At 34.6% G+C, this 19,061-nt stretch overlaps 1 protein-coding gene across 2 annotated transcripts in view; it reads right to left on the bottom strand.

Annotated features, from left to right (window-relative positions):
- Window positions 1-19,061, bottom strand: part of Slf1 (SMC5-SMC6 complex localization factor 1) — a 97,694-nt gene that overhangs the window by 61,513 nt on the left and 17,120 nt on the right. The window contains exons 5-9 of one of the 2 annotated variants that reach the window (XM_052159486.1): window positions 12,459-12,621; window positions 5,994-6,134; window positions 4,594-4,737; window positions 3,546-3,689; window positions 1,424-1,558 (exon numbers count right to left, since the gene is read on the bottom strand). In XM_052159486.1, the coding sequence (XP_052015446.1) occupies window positions 1,424-1,558; window positions 3,546-3,689; window positions 4,594-4,737; window positions 5,994-6,134; window positions 12,459-12,621 (727 nt within the window). The remainder of the gene's footprint in view (window positions 1-1,423; window positions 1,559-3,545; window positions 3,690-4,593; window positions 4,738-5,993; window positions 6,135-12,458; window positions 12,622-19,061) is intronic. The other variant, XM_052159487.1, reaches the window with a different exon arrangement.

Here is a 19,061-nt window from a genome sequence, read left to right as displayed (position 1 = left end):
ACTTCTCTATCTCCTTTTCTTTTCTTACCTCTTGATAATAAAGCTTTGAAACTATGAGCTGTCTCTTACCAAAAACAGCCGAATAGGACTAATGGAACAGGCCTCAGTGATTCCAGCCGCCAGAAAGGACTAAAGACTCTTTGCAGCCAGGCTTCCTCTACAGGTACATGCCCCCTCCCCACCCACCAGAATGGCCCCGCATTCTGAGCAAAGACCTTCCAGCTAGCTGGGCAGCCTCCCTCAGCAGGTACTTGAGAGTTGGATCACACTCGGTTTTCCCTATATATGGTGATCTGATAGGATGTATGAGATTATTTCAGTCTTCTTGTATCTGTTGAGGCCTGTTTTGTGACCAATTATATGGTCAGTTTTGAAGAGGGTACTATGAGATGCTGAGAAGAAGGTATATTCTTTGCATTTAGGATGAAATGTACTATAGATATCTGTTAAATCCATTTGATTCTCAACTTCTGTTAGTTTCCCTGCATCCCTGCTTAGTTTCTGTTTCCCTGATCTGTCCATTGCTGTGAGTGGGTTATTAACATCTCCCACTATTATTGTGTGAGGTGCAATGTATGCTTTGAGCTTTAGTAAGGTTTTTTTTACGAATGTGGATGCCCTTGCATTTGGAGCATAGATGTTCAGAACTGATTTTTCCTTTGATGAGTATGAAATGTCCTTTCTCATCTTTTTCATAGCTTTTGGTTGAAAGTCAAGTTTATTTTTATATCAGAATGGCTATTCCAACTTGTTTCCTGGGACTACTTCGTGTCACATTTACTTTAGAAATCTGAAGTTGTCTATTGTCCTTAGTACTTTAATATTTAAAAAGAGAGAGATCATTTCTAAAAAAGTCTGGAAATGGGTCAAGTTTTTTTAACATCACACATAAAAACTTATTTTAAAATATTTGTGCTTGCAAAATTTCAGAAAAGATTTATAATGAAAAATTCCTGAAAAATACATAAAAAAGATAATATCCTGATTCAAGAAAGTTCTACAAACTTCCTCAATAAACACGCCAATGAAAAATAATACAAAAAAAGTAATAAGCAAAGAAATATATAAACTCCACATGAAGCTCTAAAATATACTGAATTTTGTGACTAAAAAGAGCTTAAATTCCAAGAATGATAACTGTCTGGCTTCTACTCTGGAACTATAAAGACAGAAAAAGAGGGCCCCCAACTTTAACAAGAAAAATGTAAATTATCTACTTTTAAATCCTTTCATTAACTCATCACAGATGGAAAGGCTATAATGCAACAAACTAGACTGTTGTAGATAGGAGGCTTGTATCCAGACATATTACAGTAGTAGCTAAACACCAAGTTTCTAAATTATAACAACCCTTAATTCAAACACACTTACCAGTCATTTAAATATTAATCTGCAGAAAGAGTATTAATGTGATAAGCTTTACCTGAGCTCTATATATGTCTCTGTATATCTGCTTCTTTAAGGCATTTTTTACTTCAGTGAGATCCACATTTATCTTGACATCCTTGGTCTTTGATTCTTTGGCACAATCAGTAAGAAGAGAATTCTTCATTTCTTTCTGCATACATGTAAAGAACTTTAGGTACTGCACTAAAACAGTATTTAATAACACAGAAAAGTACAAGACTACAGAAAACCCACTTAAATTTTGCAAAATATTACTTGCTATTTACATGTGTGATTTCTTTGGATTGTTTTTGATCTGACATCTCTGTGTATGCCAGAGGTCTAGATCACTAAGTTACATCTTTAGCACCTAAAAGATTCTTTCATTTGAACTTATCAAAAAACCCAAACTGAAACACAAATTTATGTTCTTTATACTTTTTATATACATCTCTCGAAGGTAACATTATACACTACTTAAGTCTACCTAGCACGTTTTTCCTTAGTTCATATCATGAAGTGAGGCATAGTTTTTCATTTTATATCAGAAGTTTTGTGTCAAGAAGCATTTGATTGTCAAGAATTTCAGGCTTTTGATTTTTGGATTTATAAGGTTCAATCTATATACTCATATTCTGGGTTGGAATGTAAAATAAAGTTAAATTTTTGAAAAACCTTATCTAAGAAAAATATGCTTTAAAAGACAAACAATTTTATAATAAATAGTTCTGTATTCCACTAGAAAAGAACAAGAGTAGAAACAACATTCTCATTTGGAGAGATTTTACAAACTATATACATACAGTTAATAGTTTAAGGTGGTATTTTCCATTAAAAAAAAAAAACAGCCATAACAGTGCTCCTCCAAGAGCCTCAGACACCCCAGTAGGAGACATGACAAGACTTCTTCTGAGTTGATGACCAGCGCTGTCCTGGAGAGTTCCAGAACTTACAGCCTACTCTTATTGCCCTTGGCTATCTGTACCCTCCAAGAGAGGGATGCTAAGTCCCTAATGTCGAAGATTGAAATCATACACTTCAGAAATTCTATGCAAACTTCAAAAGTAGGGAGGTAATTAATAGTCCTATCCAGCTATGAACCACATCAACACACAGGGCACAATAATCTTAAGGATGCAGTAGTGGCAGGCATATTATGGTAGGAACCAATAATTCTCTAATTGGACTTAAGACCCATTCAACAAGAGGAATACTGTGCCTGGTACTAGAAACCTAAATAACTACTCACAGATAGTGAAGTCAGGGTTATTAGAGGAGAATCTACTAAGTTAGCATAATCCCTACAGCAATTTTACACCACCAGACATAGGTAATTTTTACCTCTTATCGAGGAAAATTCTTTGCAATAGACAGGGACCACTATATAAAACCACATATGATCAATATACAGAGTTCTAGATGTCAGTCCCAATATATACACATACAAAACACACCTAAGGCTCAGGGGACTTAGAGGAAGAGGAGGAAAACAGACTTAGACCTGGGGGAGGAGGGAGCTTATGTAAGACTGTGTCGTCTAGTAGTATCAGAAGCCTTTATCAACGTGACTGCCTTAATATCACTTGGAAGACACTAATAGCTATGCCAATCTGGATGGGGGGAAAGCTTCCCTAGGCTAATCATACATCACCCAGTGCCAAAATGTCAGTCCTAAAAGCATACATGCAATAACATTCTATGGAAAAGGTTCTATTGAGGAATATATATGTACATGTTATATATGTATGCAATAATTAGTGAAAATAGGGGTTATGAACCTGAAGGAGAATTGGGAAAGGCAAATGACAGGGGCTGGAGGCAGAAAAAAAAAAAAGAAGGAAAAAATGTACTTATAATTTCAAAATTATTTAAAATATTAAAAAAGAAATTGACTCTTCTTCCAGATATTTCTTTTCCTTTTGTTTAATTTATAAAAAAAGCTTTATTTGAGAATCATGATTAGGCCAAATTTCCTTATTTATTCATAAAAAACTATTTTAATATAGATACAGCTAATTATAAATACTAAGTATAAATGCTACACTAAATCAAGAGTTTTTCTTAAATATATAGAATTTAATATAGCAAGCAACCTTTCTAATCAGATTACCTGCCTAGGTTATGAGGAAAAACGGAAGCCATATATCCTGTAGTCTCACCTGGTCTCTGTAATGCACACGCTTTTTTAACAGACTTCTAATTGTGTCATGGGCATCATCAGTTTTGCAATAGCCTTCTTTTTTGTTCTTTTTCCTCAAAATGTAACTCCTTTGGATATTTTTATCCTTTTTCTTTGTTTCTTTCTGTATTTTAACCACAATTAAACAAACCAGAGTATGAATTAAATGTTACAAAATCCAATAGGTTAAAACAGGAGGTTGTGGCATTACAACGTTAAGTATAATTATATAATTATAACATAATCAACAGAGCTCTGTTCTATGCAACAGGCAAAACTCATCCACTTGCAAGTGTTTATATAGTAGCAAAACTGAAACCAAAACAAACAAGCAAAAACATTTGGGAAACTACCCAAGCATCATGGAGAACAAGTGAGATACATTATCCTTTTGATCAATAACTTCATTCCTAGGAATACATTCTCAGCCAAAGAAATCCCTGAACAGCTGTACCACGAGTCACACAAAAGAATATTCACTGCTCACATCAGAACTGTTTGATAATTTCAAAATAGCCAATCAAAACAAATGACCCTCCCTCCCCCCAAAGAAACCCAAAAAGAAACCCAAATGTTTATGAACACAAAACTGGATGAATTTTAAAAGTGCAACACAGTCAAAGAACAAAACATGTATGTGAGGGAAATGTCCATGAATAATTGACCTATATTCATTAGCAGTTAGAGCTAAGTACTGTTTGAGATTCATCAAACTGGAAAAACTAAAATGAAATACAAGGAAAGTAACACAAATTCTAAAGTAAGGGATACTTCTGGGTAAAATGGAAAAGATAGAGTTAGGAAATGACACAGAGGTGGCTTAAAAGTTGCTAAGACTGATTCTTTCACAGGCTAAATGAGTTCATAAACAGACATTATTTTTTCCTTCCAAAACAAACTACGTAAATGTCTTATACCATTTTGGTACATGTACTTTGCAAGAAATTTCACGATTTCCATGGTATTTGGTAAATTTACAAAGAATCTACAAAATAAAATGAATATTTTTTTCATTTGTGAAATTTTACCTGATTCTCATGTCCATGTTTTCTGAATGTATTTCTCTTTTTAACAGATTTCATATCTTTTCTGAAATCTCTGAATTTTTTTTTGTGATGTTCACTCAGAACAAATCTATCATTAACATTTTCATTATGATTTTCCATTTTATTCTGCATGTGTATAAAAATAATTATATTCTGGGTTAAATATAGCTTCAATACAACTAATAGAAGTCACAATAAAAAATTTCAGGAAAGTAGGTTTATAAAACACACATGAGATTAAATTTAAAATGTAAAGTGAGTTTTAATACATCATTCTTATACAAAGCAGACCAGAAAACATATGCATTAGTTTGCCACATTTTATAAATAGTAAGTTACCAGATACTCATACAGAGTATTACAAACTATTTTGTTTCAGATATAAGAAATTTGTTAGTTTTATGTATATCCTCCAAAATTTATTTTAATAACTTCTTTATCTTTTACAAAAATATCTATTTTTTTCTGTTTAATAAAAGCAAAAGCAATTGTGGTAACTTCCTTAGTTTATATGCTTTGATACATGTAAAAATTATTCATATGAATTTAGACTGCACATTTCAGACACATCAATTTAAAAAGCCTCTTATGAAACTTACAAACATGGTCACAGAAGGGAGTCTAAAAGGGAATACAAATACCACTGTATTCAGGAAGAGGTGGAACAAAACAGATAAAATATTTTAATTTTGTAAAGCTTTAGCTAATTTTGTCATGTTTGTCTTTTTAAGAAACTGCAGAATTTAAAAGCTTCCAAATTTCCTAGCATGAATACAGTGATTTACACATAAAAATCTTTCAGTTTAGACTAGTAACTATTGAGTTATTGACTTGATAAACTAACAAAATAGACTTATTAAACATAGCATGAAATGAACATTTTCTTTTCTACACTAAAACAATTAATACTTTTGTTGCTGTTTATCACTAATGTCTGAAATATTGCACAAGAGCTGCAGTCTTCTTGGGTTTATTCTGTTGTCTGGTTTTCCATGTTAAGTCAAAATAATTTGCTTTAAACTTTATGTTCTATGCATGCAAACTCTATATTTGACTTTATATTGCTTATTAACAGTAGTCACAGCTGAGGACATGTTCTATAAAGCACATGCTACATTAAGCATACAAAAGTTTCAAATAATTAGTATGTGCTGAGACTTTAGCATATTTGAGGAACTCTACATTTCTATAGGCACATATGCATTATTTCAAAGAGTCCTAAAACACAGACCTACACAAATTTTCCAACATGCTCAATTCATAGGCTAAAAATGTAGGTTGACATACTAGCTTTCAGATCTCAAATATTTTTTACCAAGAATAGGCTCTCTTCTATAATTCTTTAGGAAAAATCGGAGAATATCTAGCTCATGAAATTTTACCTGAGTTCTATACATGTTCTTTCCAGCACCTTTCATTTCAAGAAATCCTACGTCTTTCTTATAATGTTTGCATTTTTCTTGATTTTTGTATTCGGTCCAACCAGAACTTATTTGGGAATCTTCATCATTCTGAATGTCTTTCTGTTTGTGATAAAAATTCTGTTAGGCCACTAAGTAAGTATAATGATGTTATTATTCATATCTATTGTTATAGTTTATAGATTTCAACTTAATATATAATTGCATATTACTTTCTTAGACAAATTGTCCTAAAACAAAGGTTATTAAACACTGGTAAAATATTGTAAATAGGCCAATACAGCAAACTTTCCAAATCTTAGTGATTTATATATGTCACAAAATAAACAAACACCCTCCCCCCCAGGAACACTTTGTCTAGTAACTGGTATTTATTAAGAAATTAAAGGCAAAAATATTTTATATAACCTTGTAAACATTAAGATTACAACTCATATACTAAAAATTGCCCACTTCCAACTGTCTTGTCTAGTAACAATCTGATCTATGAGTTATAGAGAATGAACACAATTTACACAGTCCTGTGCTAGTTAAAGTTACAATTCAGGACTGGTAAAAGCTCAGCTAACCCATTAACCATGTAAGCATAAAGAACTGAATTCCATCCCTAGAATTGAGACACATAAAATAGTTTTGTCTGTTGACACAAGCTTAAAAATTTCAGCCCCTGTGAGGTGGAGACAAACAGGTTCCTGGGACTTGCTGGCTACCCGGCATACTTTACTTGGCAAGGTCAAGAAAGCGCCTCAAGAAACAAAAGTTAAAAACAAAACAAAACAAAACAAAAAAACAAACAAACAAACAAAAAACCCCAAACCCAGCACAAATAAAACATAACCCACAAAATAAAGAATAAAAAAATAAAGTGGATGGTTCCCATGAAATGCTATTCAAGGCTAACAGCTAGCCCCCACACTCACAGGCTGGCCTCTACATTTAAAAGTGGATCTATGTGCACCTACACATACTCCCACAAGGTACAGTCTAAACTTGTCAAGTCGTGAATAGACTGTTTACTTTTCAGTCTTTGCTCAGCTGTATTCACAATCCCACCTCACTGTCCCATTGTAATAAATGCTAAGCTTCACAAGTACTAAGGCTTCTCCATTTGAGAGCCCAGACTACCCAATTCACAGCTTTTCTGTGTCCATCTGTCTGCCATTTCTTTGTTCTGCCATGTCTACAGTAAGGTATAAATCGCTGGAGCCATGAATAGATATGGCTTTCCAAGGGACAACACCTGATAATGATTTCTTTCCCCCAAACACACAAACGCGTGCATGTGTGTCCATGTACACAGGCACAGGTACATATGTGAAGACCTGTTAAGTTCAAGCCAGACAATTATCCCAATATTGGGGTGGAAGTGGGCACGAAGTTCCCATTCTTAGCTGAAGAATCATTGGCAATTATTAGCTGTTGACTAAAGAAGAGAAAGTTTTCTGGTATATCAACTCAATGGTAAGCCTAACACCAAGAGTAAGTGGCCAACAACCTGGACTCCATGGACTGAAAGACAGAGGAAGGAAAGAAAACAGGGGGTAAAGAGAGTGGACAGTGTGAGTAAGTATATAAAATTGGGTATGTAGGGAGGTAGGAGTGGATCCGGGAGGAGTTGAAGATGTGAAGTTGATCAACATGCATCTTAAAATTCTCAAAGAAAAAATGAAAATCTTATTTCAAAAGAAAAGGTCAATATAAATACTTTTCTAAACTGACAATACCAGTATTTTTTCAATTTATTACTCATTAGATTTCTAGAGATTATTTTAAATATACACTTGTTGCTCCCTATTTATAAATATTTGTTTAGCATCAACCTAGGTTTTACGCATTTTAGGTTTTTCTCCACAATTTAGACTGTCTTATACGGTGCAGGGCTATCTATCAATGTAGAACTCAAAGCTACTGATTAGGCAAGCATATTAGGCATATGAAGCAGGACCACAGTGGCAATGTTCGCTGGTTTCCTTTGTCTCTTTCAGATGCGTACTCTCCTGAATTAGGTGTAGATATACTCTATCTCAAGGTCTAATTCTAATATCCCACAAAGGCTTTTGTCATTGAGTAAAAGGACTCATGAGACTGGATTATGGGATTAATGACAAGATTAAGAACAGGAGTTAAGCAACAAACAATAGTGTTTTGAATGCTTAAGTCTTAATATAGACTTACAGCTTTCGAAAGAACAAAACAGGGTCGGAGGAATAGAGCTCATCCAGCTCAGGCTGGCCTGAAAATCTTTATGTAGCTTTGGATGGCTTTGAATTTGTGATCTTCTACTTCAGACTCCCAAATGTTGGTATTCTAGATGAGTGACACTCTGCCTGCCTATTCCTTAATTTTTTTGGGGGGGAGAGGGGAAACAGGCTTTTATTTGGGAGACAACAAAACAATTCTACCACGTCACCTTTCTCCACTCTCCAATCCTCCTTGCTTCTTTTCACATCCACGGCTCCTTGATCACTAATTATTATATGCCTTTATGTACATGTGTACATACTCCAAACAGCAACCTGCTCAGCAGCATAACACTACTGTATACACGATTTTAGGGCTGACCATTTGGTATTGGATAAGGAATTGTTGTGTTCTTCCAGAAGGTTTTTTTTCTCCCAATCCCAGCATTCCTTAGTTGCCTCTAGCTGTGTATATAGTTGAGGCCTATAGGCTTTCTCCCATGCACTTTGGCATGTCTACTGGTGTTGTTTTTGTTCATGTCATGCAGTCTGTATGAGTGTAGCTTCTGACATCAGTCAAAGGTAGGATCTGAAAGAAAACTCTGGATCTTATAATCTTTCCACTTCTTTCTCAGATTTCCTGAGCCTTAGGAGCAGAAGAGTTTTATGTTTTTTACCATGATTCTTATATGGGGATTTTATCATTAATAATTATCTTATAGTTTTGTTTAAAGCTATCACATAATTTTTAACTACTTACAGAAAAAGTTAGTGAATAAAATCTAAAAATATGACAAACTGTGGCAAATGGAGTTGAGAATATAGATTTTAGTGAAGAAACAAAAGTTACTGAGTGCTGCTTTAGTCTGATAATATGGGATGCTGGGTGATTGATTCAATTCACTGTACCTCAATTTCATCAACTGTACCTGGAAGGATTATAAACCAATCACATAGAAGTAGATATTTAAATATGAAGAAGTATAAAGTAATTAGCATGGTGTCCATGGTAATCACTGTGTTGGCACAGAGCAGCAGAACTAACAGTTCCACAATCATAGCAAGATTAGTACTTAACGTTCACACACTAACAACATACTACTGCACATACTAGTGGCAAAGAACAAGTGATTCCCTGAAGTCTCAGAACAGCTAAAGTATAAATCTAGGCAAAAAATAAATAAATAAAAAAAATTGTTTAACTCAAAAAGTCTGTTTGTTTCCTGGTATTCCTGCAATTCATTTAATTCCCTTTTTAATTTAAAAGAAAAATTTTGTGTGTATATGATATGTGTGTATATTGTGTGTATACATGTGTCACGGTAGAGGCGAGAAGAAAAGCTCAGGTGCCATCATCTCCCACCTTGTTTAGACAGTATCGCTTACTGCTTGCTGCTGTGTGCAAGAGGCCAACTGGCCCACAGGCTTCCAGGGAGTCTTGCCTTCACCGCCCATTTCAGCTGGCATCACAGAGGTGTGCTACCATGTTTGGCTTTATATGGGTTCTAGAAAATATGAACTCAGGTCCTCACACTTTGTCCAGGTAGCTATCTCCCCAGATGTTAGTTTTCTTAAGTAGTCATTCCAAACTTTAAGCATTCTCCTATCTAAAAAACCTTACTTAGATTAATAATATATATTAGTAATTTTGCCCCTCTGTGTTCCTTTACTTTGCATATTTTAACTAATCCTTATTTTACTAAAAACTGAAATTAATAATTCCCATGTTTTCTCTATTACTAAATAGTAAAGTACCTCAAAGATGGATATCTGCTCTTACTCATTTCATATCTATAATACACTGCACAGTAAGTCTTCCACCTAGACTAAATATTTAGCTAATTCTGTCACTCAGCTTTCTAAAAAGTTTTAAAATGCTAAACATAATAGTATTGTTGACTGTTATTTTCAACTCAGCCAATTTTCACTACATTTTAAAGATGATACCATGACTCTTAGATTATACTTAAAGGAAGTATATAAGGTGTACAATACATCCTATGCCACAGAATTGGAAGTAAATATTTTCATTTTTCTTAGACATAATTGTAATGTGTTTTTCTCACGTAGACTTGATGTACTTCAGTCTGATCCAGAACATGCAAAATGGTGTATTTTAAAACTTGGTATATAAACTAGATGCTATCTGCTACTTTTTGGGGCATATTTGCTATTCTTTAATTCTTCAGAAACTAAATATAAACATTATAATATTTCTTATTATATATTAAGATTGTATGATTATTATATACTATGCTCTAATCATTTATCATCACAGAAAACATAATACAGATATAAATAGAAATTAAGGATGACTTTCAATCATTGGTGGCAAGTACTAGAAAACCTACTGAAACTAACTCAACATGACAATTATCAGCGTATAAAATGTCAACGAAGGCCAAAAAGTTTTGGGATAAATCCAGAAACTCAGGCATAGCCAAGGGTTTAGACTTTTTGTGTTTGTTTGTTTATATTGTAATACAGTCCAGCTTTCCAGGTAAGACTGGAAATTTTGTTCTTTGTGTTTCATCCTTTAGGAGTTCTAGAACTAAAGGCACTTATCTCTTAGGGCTATGTCAAGTGTCCAGATTCTATCTCAACATTCTGCTCTTTTTAAGTCTAGAACTATTCATGATCAAAGAATAACTACTAGTAAAAGATTATTTCATAATCTTATCTAGAGAGATAAGCTTGCTTGCTGGTGGCTTTTTTCTTTAAGAATGAGGAAGAAATATTTTAACTCACATATTTCTTATTATATCCCAATGATCTGATCACATGCTTATTTCTAGGGCTATCATTGTGGAGGATAATGACTTTTTCCATAGTTCAAATAGATACATCCCATGAACTAAAATCAAGTTTCCAACATATTGTCACCAGAAAAAGGTGAGTATAGAAAGATGATTTCTGTTTATCTAACAAATATGAAATGAGAATCCATGTGCTAGGCTCTGTGTAAGGTGACTAGGGAATAATTATAGAAAAGACAATCAAAAGTAGAATATCATTAGAAATTTATTCTAGGTGCAAAAGATCTGATGTTAGTATGAAGTTAGAAAAATATGAGCAGTTTGACTTCAGAAATATATGCAATAGAATCTAAACAACTTAGCAAGGACAGGATACATGAAAACTAGAGAAGGGAGATTTTGAAAAGTGACTCTAGGTCTCTGGCATTCTGTACAGTTATCAAGGATGGTACCCACTGAAGTGAAGCACAGTGGAAGAAGCACATCGGCTCCTAAACGGTGATCATGAACCACCGAGCTTGTGTCCATCCTTGCTTATCTACTAGGAGTTCCCTCTGGAGTTTGATTCTTGTTCAAAAACTGAGAACTGGTATCACATGACAAAGAAGGAAGAAGGGGGGAACAGAACAACAAATTATTTCTATATCCTAGAAATATTTCTCTTTCTCAAAAAAAGAAAGTTACTTCACACTTATGATATGCATTCTATACTATATATAATAATATGATAGTAAAATAATTAAAACTACATTTTTGTGTATATCACTAAAGCATTTATGGGAATGTAAACACTGAAAATAAAACCATTTTATACCTAAGCTTCTTTTAAATCTACACCCACATTTTTGGCTATTTAAGAAATTGAGAAAGTCGGGCTGTGGTGGCGCATGCCTGTAATCCCAGCACTCTGGGAGGCAGAGGCAGGCGGATCTCTGAGTTCGAGGACAGCCTGGCCTATAGAGTGAGTTCCAGGACAGCCAAGGCTATACAGAGAAACCCTGTCTCGAAAAAACCAAATCCAAAAAAAAAAAAACCAAAGAAATTGAGAATAAATGCCTTAAAACATACTATTCTCATGTTTCTAATTATTACATTTTCAAAATTTAGAACTCAATATAAATAGTTAGTCCTCCATTTTTATATGTCTAAATCCATGGACTCAACATAATGATTATATCTGATAACTCCTGAACATGCATAGGCCTACAGTTATCATTCCACAGAGTGTAACACCTGGCTATGAAGTATTTACATCCTTGCAGGTATTTTAATAATGTATAATTTAATACTGACATAATTTAACATATCCAAGAAGATGGATGCAGATGACATAAAAATTCTATGCTATTGTACATAAGGGACTTGAGAGTAAAGCATCTATGAACTTTAGCACCCAAGGGGGAGTCTAGATGTCTTGGGACATCTTCATTTCTTTCATTTGGTAATTCATAAAAAGAAACTAAAAAATGTGTAATACTTATTTTACTTACCTCTAAGAGAAAATCCCCTAAATACTGAATTGGATAAAATGGAGCCTTAAAGTTTTCTTGTTCTTTCTCAGCACTGATTCTTGCATTACTGGCAATCACATGTGTTATCCCACTTGGAGAACTCTTTGGTAAAATGACATTTGCCTTTCCAGCCTCCAAAACTCTACATAAATATGTAGATTTTTAAAAAAAGAAAAGGTAGAAAGAAAGAAAGAAAGAAAGAGAAATAAAAGAGAAAAGCAAAGCATTAGAAAAATTGAGGTCATTTGGTCAATCACCAATTACTTCCTTAGAGATAGGAATAAAATTTCTTGGAAAAAAGGTCATTCCTTTAGATCATTAGATCACTGAGGACTATGAACAGTTAACACCTATAATACTTTCTTAAAACCTAAGATATTTACAAATCTCCCTATCCTTTCTATCTTTCTGTTTCTTCATATTAGATTTTTTTTTACATGAAACATGAATATTGACACAAACAAGTCACAGCAAGACTAAAGCAATGAAAAATGTTTATGAAAACAGCCGTCCTAGAAGACTTCCTCCAAGGAAATCCTTGAGAACCTCAAACATACACACACAGACACACAAACAACACCATGACTCTACTAAAAGTCCTTTAAACGTCTAGTCTTTGGCTAGGCCTTTTGGCATATGACTAGAATCATAGATTTTAAAGAGGAAGAGGCAGGAGCCTGTATGTGAAGTCACCCTGAGGTGAAATGAATAAATTCTAAGCCAATCTGGGATATAACTAAGATTCTGTTTCACCAACCAAAACAAAACAAAGAAAACAATTAATTACACGTATATTAAGAAACACTTTTAAGACGATATTATACATATAGATATATACATTCAAATAAGAATTATTGTTTAGGATCTAGAAAGCAACAGAAGCCAAATAATCTATAGTCCCACTTTATCTTGAACATACAATACAATCAAGGTATTGAGGTAATCGAGAGTCTTGTTATGAACAGTAAATATTTTACTTTAAGTAAAATACTTCATTACTTAATTTTTTTAAGAAAAAAAAAAGAACAGAAGAAATCAACAATAAAGTAAGTTTTAAGGAAATTGAATGGCAATGTATAGCTAGTGTGACAATTCATTACACTGGCAATCCGTCACAAGAAGATTAGTCTTCACTTGCATATTCTTAGTCACAGGACTTTCATGAAAAGGTAAGTTACAATAAAGGGTAAGTTAGAATCAAAGAGAAACTTCCTAGGTGCCTGTAGTGGTGCCAAGTCCTTGCATGACCCGTCAGTCCTGGGCTGTCAATTACAACTGAGGTGGCATCTTCACCAATGACTTACCCTGGCTGCTCACAGTATCAAGCCTCAACTGTTCTTCATTACCAAGTACAGCTGCTGCAGTGGGTACAATCTTGGCTATCTCTGGAACATAGCTTCTTTATGCTCTCAGAAAATACTTTCCAGATTTCACCCCAGGGATGCTGGTCTCCTCTTAATCACCACGAATTTCTTCAATCCAGCTAACCAGCATCAAATGTCCCTTCTATTCTAGACTCTAAAGGTAGAGTTTTGAGTCCAAAGCTGCCGAATTCTGCTGCTTGCTGGGGCTGGAACATGTTCCCTGATTCCACCTTGTTCTATTCCGTTTTTCAATGTTGGGATTAAAGGTGTGTACGACCACACCTAGATTTAAGGTTCTCTTTGCTTAGAACTAGCTCAGTCCCAGCCTGGTCTTGAACTCGGAGATAGTTTTGTTTTATCTCCAGGGATTAAAGGTGTGTACCACCATGCCAGGATCTAAATTTAGCAGGGTAGGATCTTGTTCCAAAGTCCCTTAATTTGCTATCACCTAGAACATAGAATTCGGCTCCCATTTTACTTATGAATGTAACTTATAAAGGCAGAACCATCAGAATTACACCAGACTTCTTAACAGAGACCCTAAAAGCCAGAAGAACTGGGACAGAGGTCATGTAGACCCTAAGAGAACACAAATGCTAACTAAGGCTACTATACCCTACAAAACTCTCAATCATCAAAGATGAAGAAACCAAAATATTCCATGACAAAACCAATTTTAAGAAATGCCTATCTACCAATCCAGCCCTACATAGGATTCTAGAAGGAAAACGCCAACATAAGGAGGGTACTGACAACAAAGAAACAAGATTTAACAATCTCACAACACAAGCAAAAGTAGAGAATCAAATACACAACAAACATAACAGGAACTAATAATCATCTGTCTTTAGTATCTATCAATATCAAGACTCAATTCCCCAATAAAAAGACATAGACTAACAAGCTAGATATGCAAGCATGATTCAGCATTTTGCTGCATGCAAATAAATAAACATCAATGGCAAAGACAGACACTACATCAGATTTAAAGGCTGGAAAAGTCTTCCAAGCAAACAGTTCCAAGAACTAAGCCATTGCCATTCTAATTTCTAATAAAATAGACTTAAAACCAAAAAGTTATCAAGAGAGATATGGAAGGAAACTTCATTTTCATCAAAGAAAAAAAATCCACCAATAGAGTTTCAATCTGAAGATCTATGTTCCAAATGCAATGGCATCCACATTGATAAAAGGAACTTTCTTAAAGCTAAAATTACACAGTGAACTACAATTATAGTAAGCAACTTCAACAGCCCATTCTCACCAATTGGCAGGTCACTGGAACAGAAACTAAACAGGGACACAGTAAATATAAAAGAAATTATGAACCAAATGGTTTAATTATGAACCATATATAGAACATTTTGCCTTAAAACAAAAGAATATAAGTTCTCAACATGCTATGGTACCTTCTCCAAAACTGACCAAATAATCAGTTAAAAAACAAGCCTCAACTGATACAAGAAGATTGAAATAATCCCATGCATTCTATCAGACCACCATGGACTATGGCTAGACTTAAATAACAACAAAACACCCCAGAAAATCCATATGCCCACTGAAACTGATCATTTCTACTCAATGATAACTTGGTCAGGGAAGATATAAAGAAAGAAATTAAAGAATTTTTAGAATTCAACAAAAAATGAAAGCACAACATAACCAATCTTATAGGACACAATGAAAGCAGTGGTAAGAGGAAAATTCATGGACTAAGTGCCCTCCTAAAGAAATTTGAGAGATCCTACACTAGCAACATAAAAGCATACCTGAAATACCTAGAACGAAAAGAAGTAAGCATACCCAAGACTAGTAGAAAGCAGGAAATAGTCACACTCATGACAGAAATCAACCAAATAGAAACAGAGAGAACAATACAAAGAATCAACAAAACCAAAAACCCAGGTCCTGTTCTTTGAGAAAATCAATAAGAAAGATAAACCATGAACCAAACTAACTAAAGGGCCCAGAGACGGTATCCAAATTAACAAAATCAGAAATGAAAAAGGAGACATAACAACAGAAACTGAGGAAATTTAAAAAAGATCATCAGATCCTACTACAAAAGCCTATACTCAACAATCCTGAAAAATATAGATGAAATGGATGATTTTCTGGACAGATACCACATATCAAAGTTAAATCAAGAGCAGGAAAACTAAACAGGCCCATATTCCCTAAGGAAAGAGAAGAAGTAAGTCATTTAAAACCTCCCAACCAAAACAAACAAACAAACAAACAAACAAACAAACAAAACCCAGGGCCATATGGATTTAGTATGGAGTTCTACCAGACCTTCAAAGAAGAGCTAATAGCAATACTCCTTAAACTATTCCAAAAAATAAAAACTACCTAACTGCCAGGAGCCATTCTCACTCAGATCCACATGCCAGGAGACTTCGATACCAGGAGCCATTCTTACTTAGATCTCAAAATCCCCTCCTTTAGGAGCTCATCTGTGGATAGGTTACTATAAGAACTCCTTTCCACTTCACCTCCTCCTGACTCCTTCCTGCAGCAATGGCCAGCTTCTCCCAGAAATTATGATAAACTGTTTCTAAGAAATGATGCCAACCCCCTGAGATTTTTTTCCCCCTTTACCCCTCCCTACACCTTGCTTGCTTCCCTTTATATTGCTTTGTGTGAAAAATAAAATTTGTCAGCTTGATCAGAATACTGTCTTGCTGTCTGTCTCTAGCATTTCTTGTCTCTCGCCTTTTCCTAGGTGATTTGGGGACCCTGTTGACTGTCCTGCAGGTCAGGATACCTAACTCATTCTATGAAGCCACAATTACTCTGATACCTAAACCACACAAAGACTGAACAAACAAAGAGAACTTAAGACTAATTTCTCTTACAAATATCGATGCAAAAATATTCAATAAAATTCTAGCAAACAGAATCCAAAAGCACATCAAAACTGTCATTCACCACAATCAAGTAGGCTTCATCCCGTAGATGCAAGATTAGTTCAATATAAGAAAATCCATTTAGGTAATTCACCATTTAAACAAATTCAAAGAAAATTCACATGATCATCTCATTAGATGCTTAAAAATCATGACAAAAATACAATACCACTTCATGTTAAAAGTATTGGAGGGATCAAGAATTCAAAGCCTAGATGTAATAAATGTACTATATAGCAAATTAGGAGCCAATATCAAATTAAATGGAGAGATACTTGAAAAAATACTACTAAAATCAAGAATAAGACAAGGTGCCTACTCTCCCCACATTAATTCAATATAGTAGTCAAAGTTCTAGCTAGAGCAATTAGACAACAAAAAAAGATCAAGGGGATATAAACTGGCAAAGAACAAGTCAAGGTATCACTATTTGCAGATGATATGACAGTATTCGCAAGCCAACCCAAAAATTCTACTAGAGAACTTCTATAGCTAATAAACAACTTCAGCAAAGTGGCTGGATATAAAATTAACTCAAACAAATCAGTATCTTTCCTTTATGCAAATTATAAATGGTCTGAGGAAGAAAATAGGGAAACAACACTCAACCCAATAATCACAAATAATATAAGATACCTTGGGGCAACTCTAACCAAATAGGTGAAAGATCTGTATGACAAGAACTCCATATGATTTCAAGTCTCTGAAGAAAGAAATCAAAGAGCTCAGAAAATGGCGAGATTTCCCATGCTCAAGGATAGAATTAACTTAGTAAGAATGGCTATCCTACCAAAAGCAGTCTATAGATTCAATGCAATCACCATCAAAATTCCAACAAAATTCTTCCAAGAAAAATTCATAACTTCATATTGAAAAACAAAAAATCAAGAATAGCCAAAACAATTCTTAACAATAAAAGAAGTTCTGGGGGAATATCCACCCCTGACCTCAAGCTATACTACAGAGCAACAGTAATAAAAACAGTATGGTATTGGTATAGAGACAGACAGGTCAATCAGTGGAATTAAAATGCAGCTACAGAAATAAACCCACACACTGATGGACACTTGGTTTTTCCTCAAAGAAGCTAAAAACATACAATGGAAAAAACAAAGCATCTTCAATAAATGGTGCTGGTCTAACTGGCAGTCTGTATAACTTCAGCATAAAAACAGATGCACTGAATCTAATAGAAGAGAAAGTGGAAAAGAGCCACTGGGGGACATTTCTTAAATAGAACTCCAATGACTCAGGTGTAAGATCAAAAATGATAAATGGGATATCATGAAACTGAAAAGCTTCTTCTAAGGCAAAGGACATAGTCAATAGGACAAATTGGCAATCTACAGATTGGGAGAAAAATTCTTCACTAACTTCACATCTGGTAAAGAGCTAATATCCAAAATATGTAAAGAACTCAAGAAGCTAACCTCCAAACAAAACAAAACAAATCAAACAAACAAACAAAAACAAAAAAAACCAAAAAAACCCAGTCAAAAAATGGGGGTATATAACTAAAAAGAGAATTCCCAACATAGGAATCACAAATGGTTAAGAAGCACTTATGGAAATGTTCAAAGTCCTTACAGTTTCAGAACATTAGTTCATGACCATCATGGAAAAAAAATTGAAGGGCTTTGCATTTGAGCAATAATTGAAATTCAACATCTGTTTTTTAAATTGTAGGAGAGAGGGGAGTGCAGACAGAGAGATAAGAGACAGGCAGGTACATGGACTGTATGTCTGCCTGTCTGCCTCTGTCTGTCTGTCTGTCTGTCTGTCTGTCTGTCTCTGTCTGTCTGTCTCTCTGTCTCTGTCTCTGTCTCTGTCTCTCTCTCTCTCTCTCTCTCTCTCTCTCTCTCTCTCACACACACACACACACACACACACACTGGGCCTGGTTGAAATTTAGATACCTACAAGCCCATCCTCAAAATGACAGTGCAAGAGACAATATACTAAATAAAAGAGAGTCTGACTAGGTAAATAAGAAAGGTTATTACAGGGTAAATAAAGCCTAAACCCAACACTTCTTAGGACTTTCCCAAGGTTTCTGTTTACCAAAAACAAACAAATTAAAAAAAAAAAACCCAAAAACAAAAAAATAGAAAAACAGTAGCTACCTCTCTTATACACTCCAAAGGTCAACTACCTGGGCAAGGGTATCTAATTCCAGCTCAATCCCTTACACCTTGCTGATTTTCATAAAGCCTGCTTACTTTCCTGCCAAACTGTTGTTCTCCATTCTCAGAAGCAGACCACCAGTGTGCTCCCTCAAAAAACTTCCATCTACCAACGCATTGTAAGTT

The sequence above is a fragment of the Apodemus sylvaticus genome, chromosome 16 (genome assembly GCF_947179515.1).
Source record: "Apodemus sylvaticus chromosome 16, mApoSyl1.1, whole genome shotgun sequence".
Taxonomy (NCBI): Eukaryota; Metazoa; Chordata; class Mammalia; order Rodentia; family Muridae; genus Apodemus; species Apodemus sylvaticus.
The sequence above is the reverse complement of the archived record's forward strand: the minus strand, read 5'-3'. Positions and strand labels throughout refer to the sequence as shown.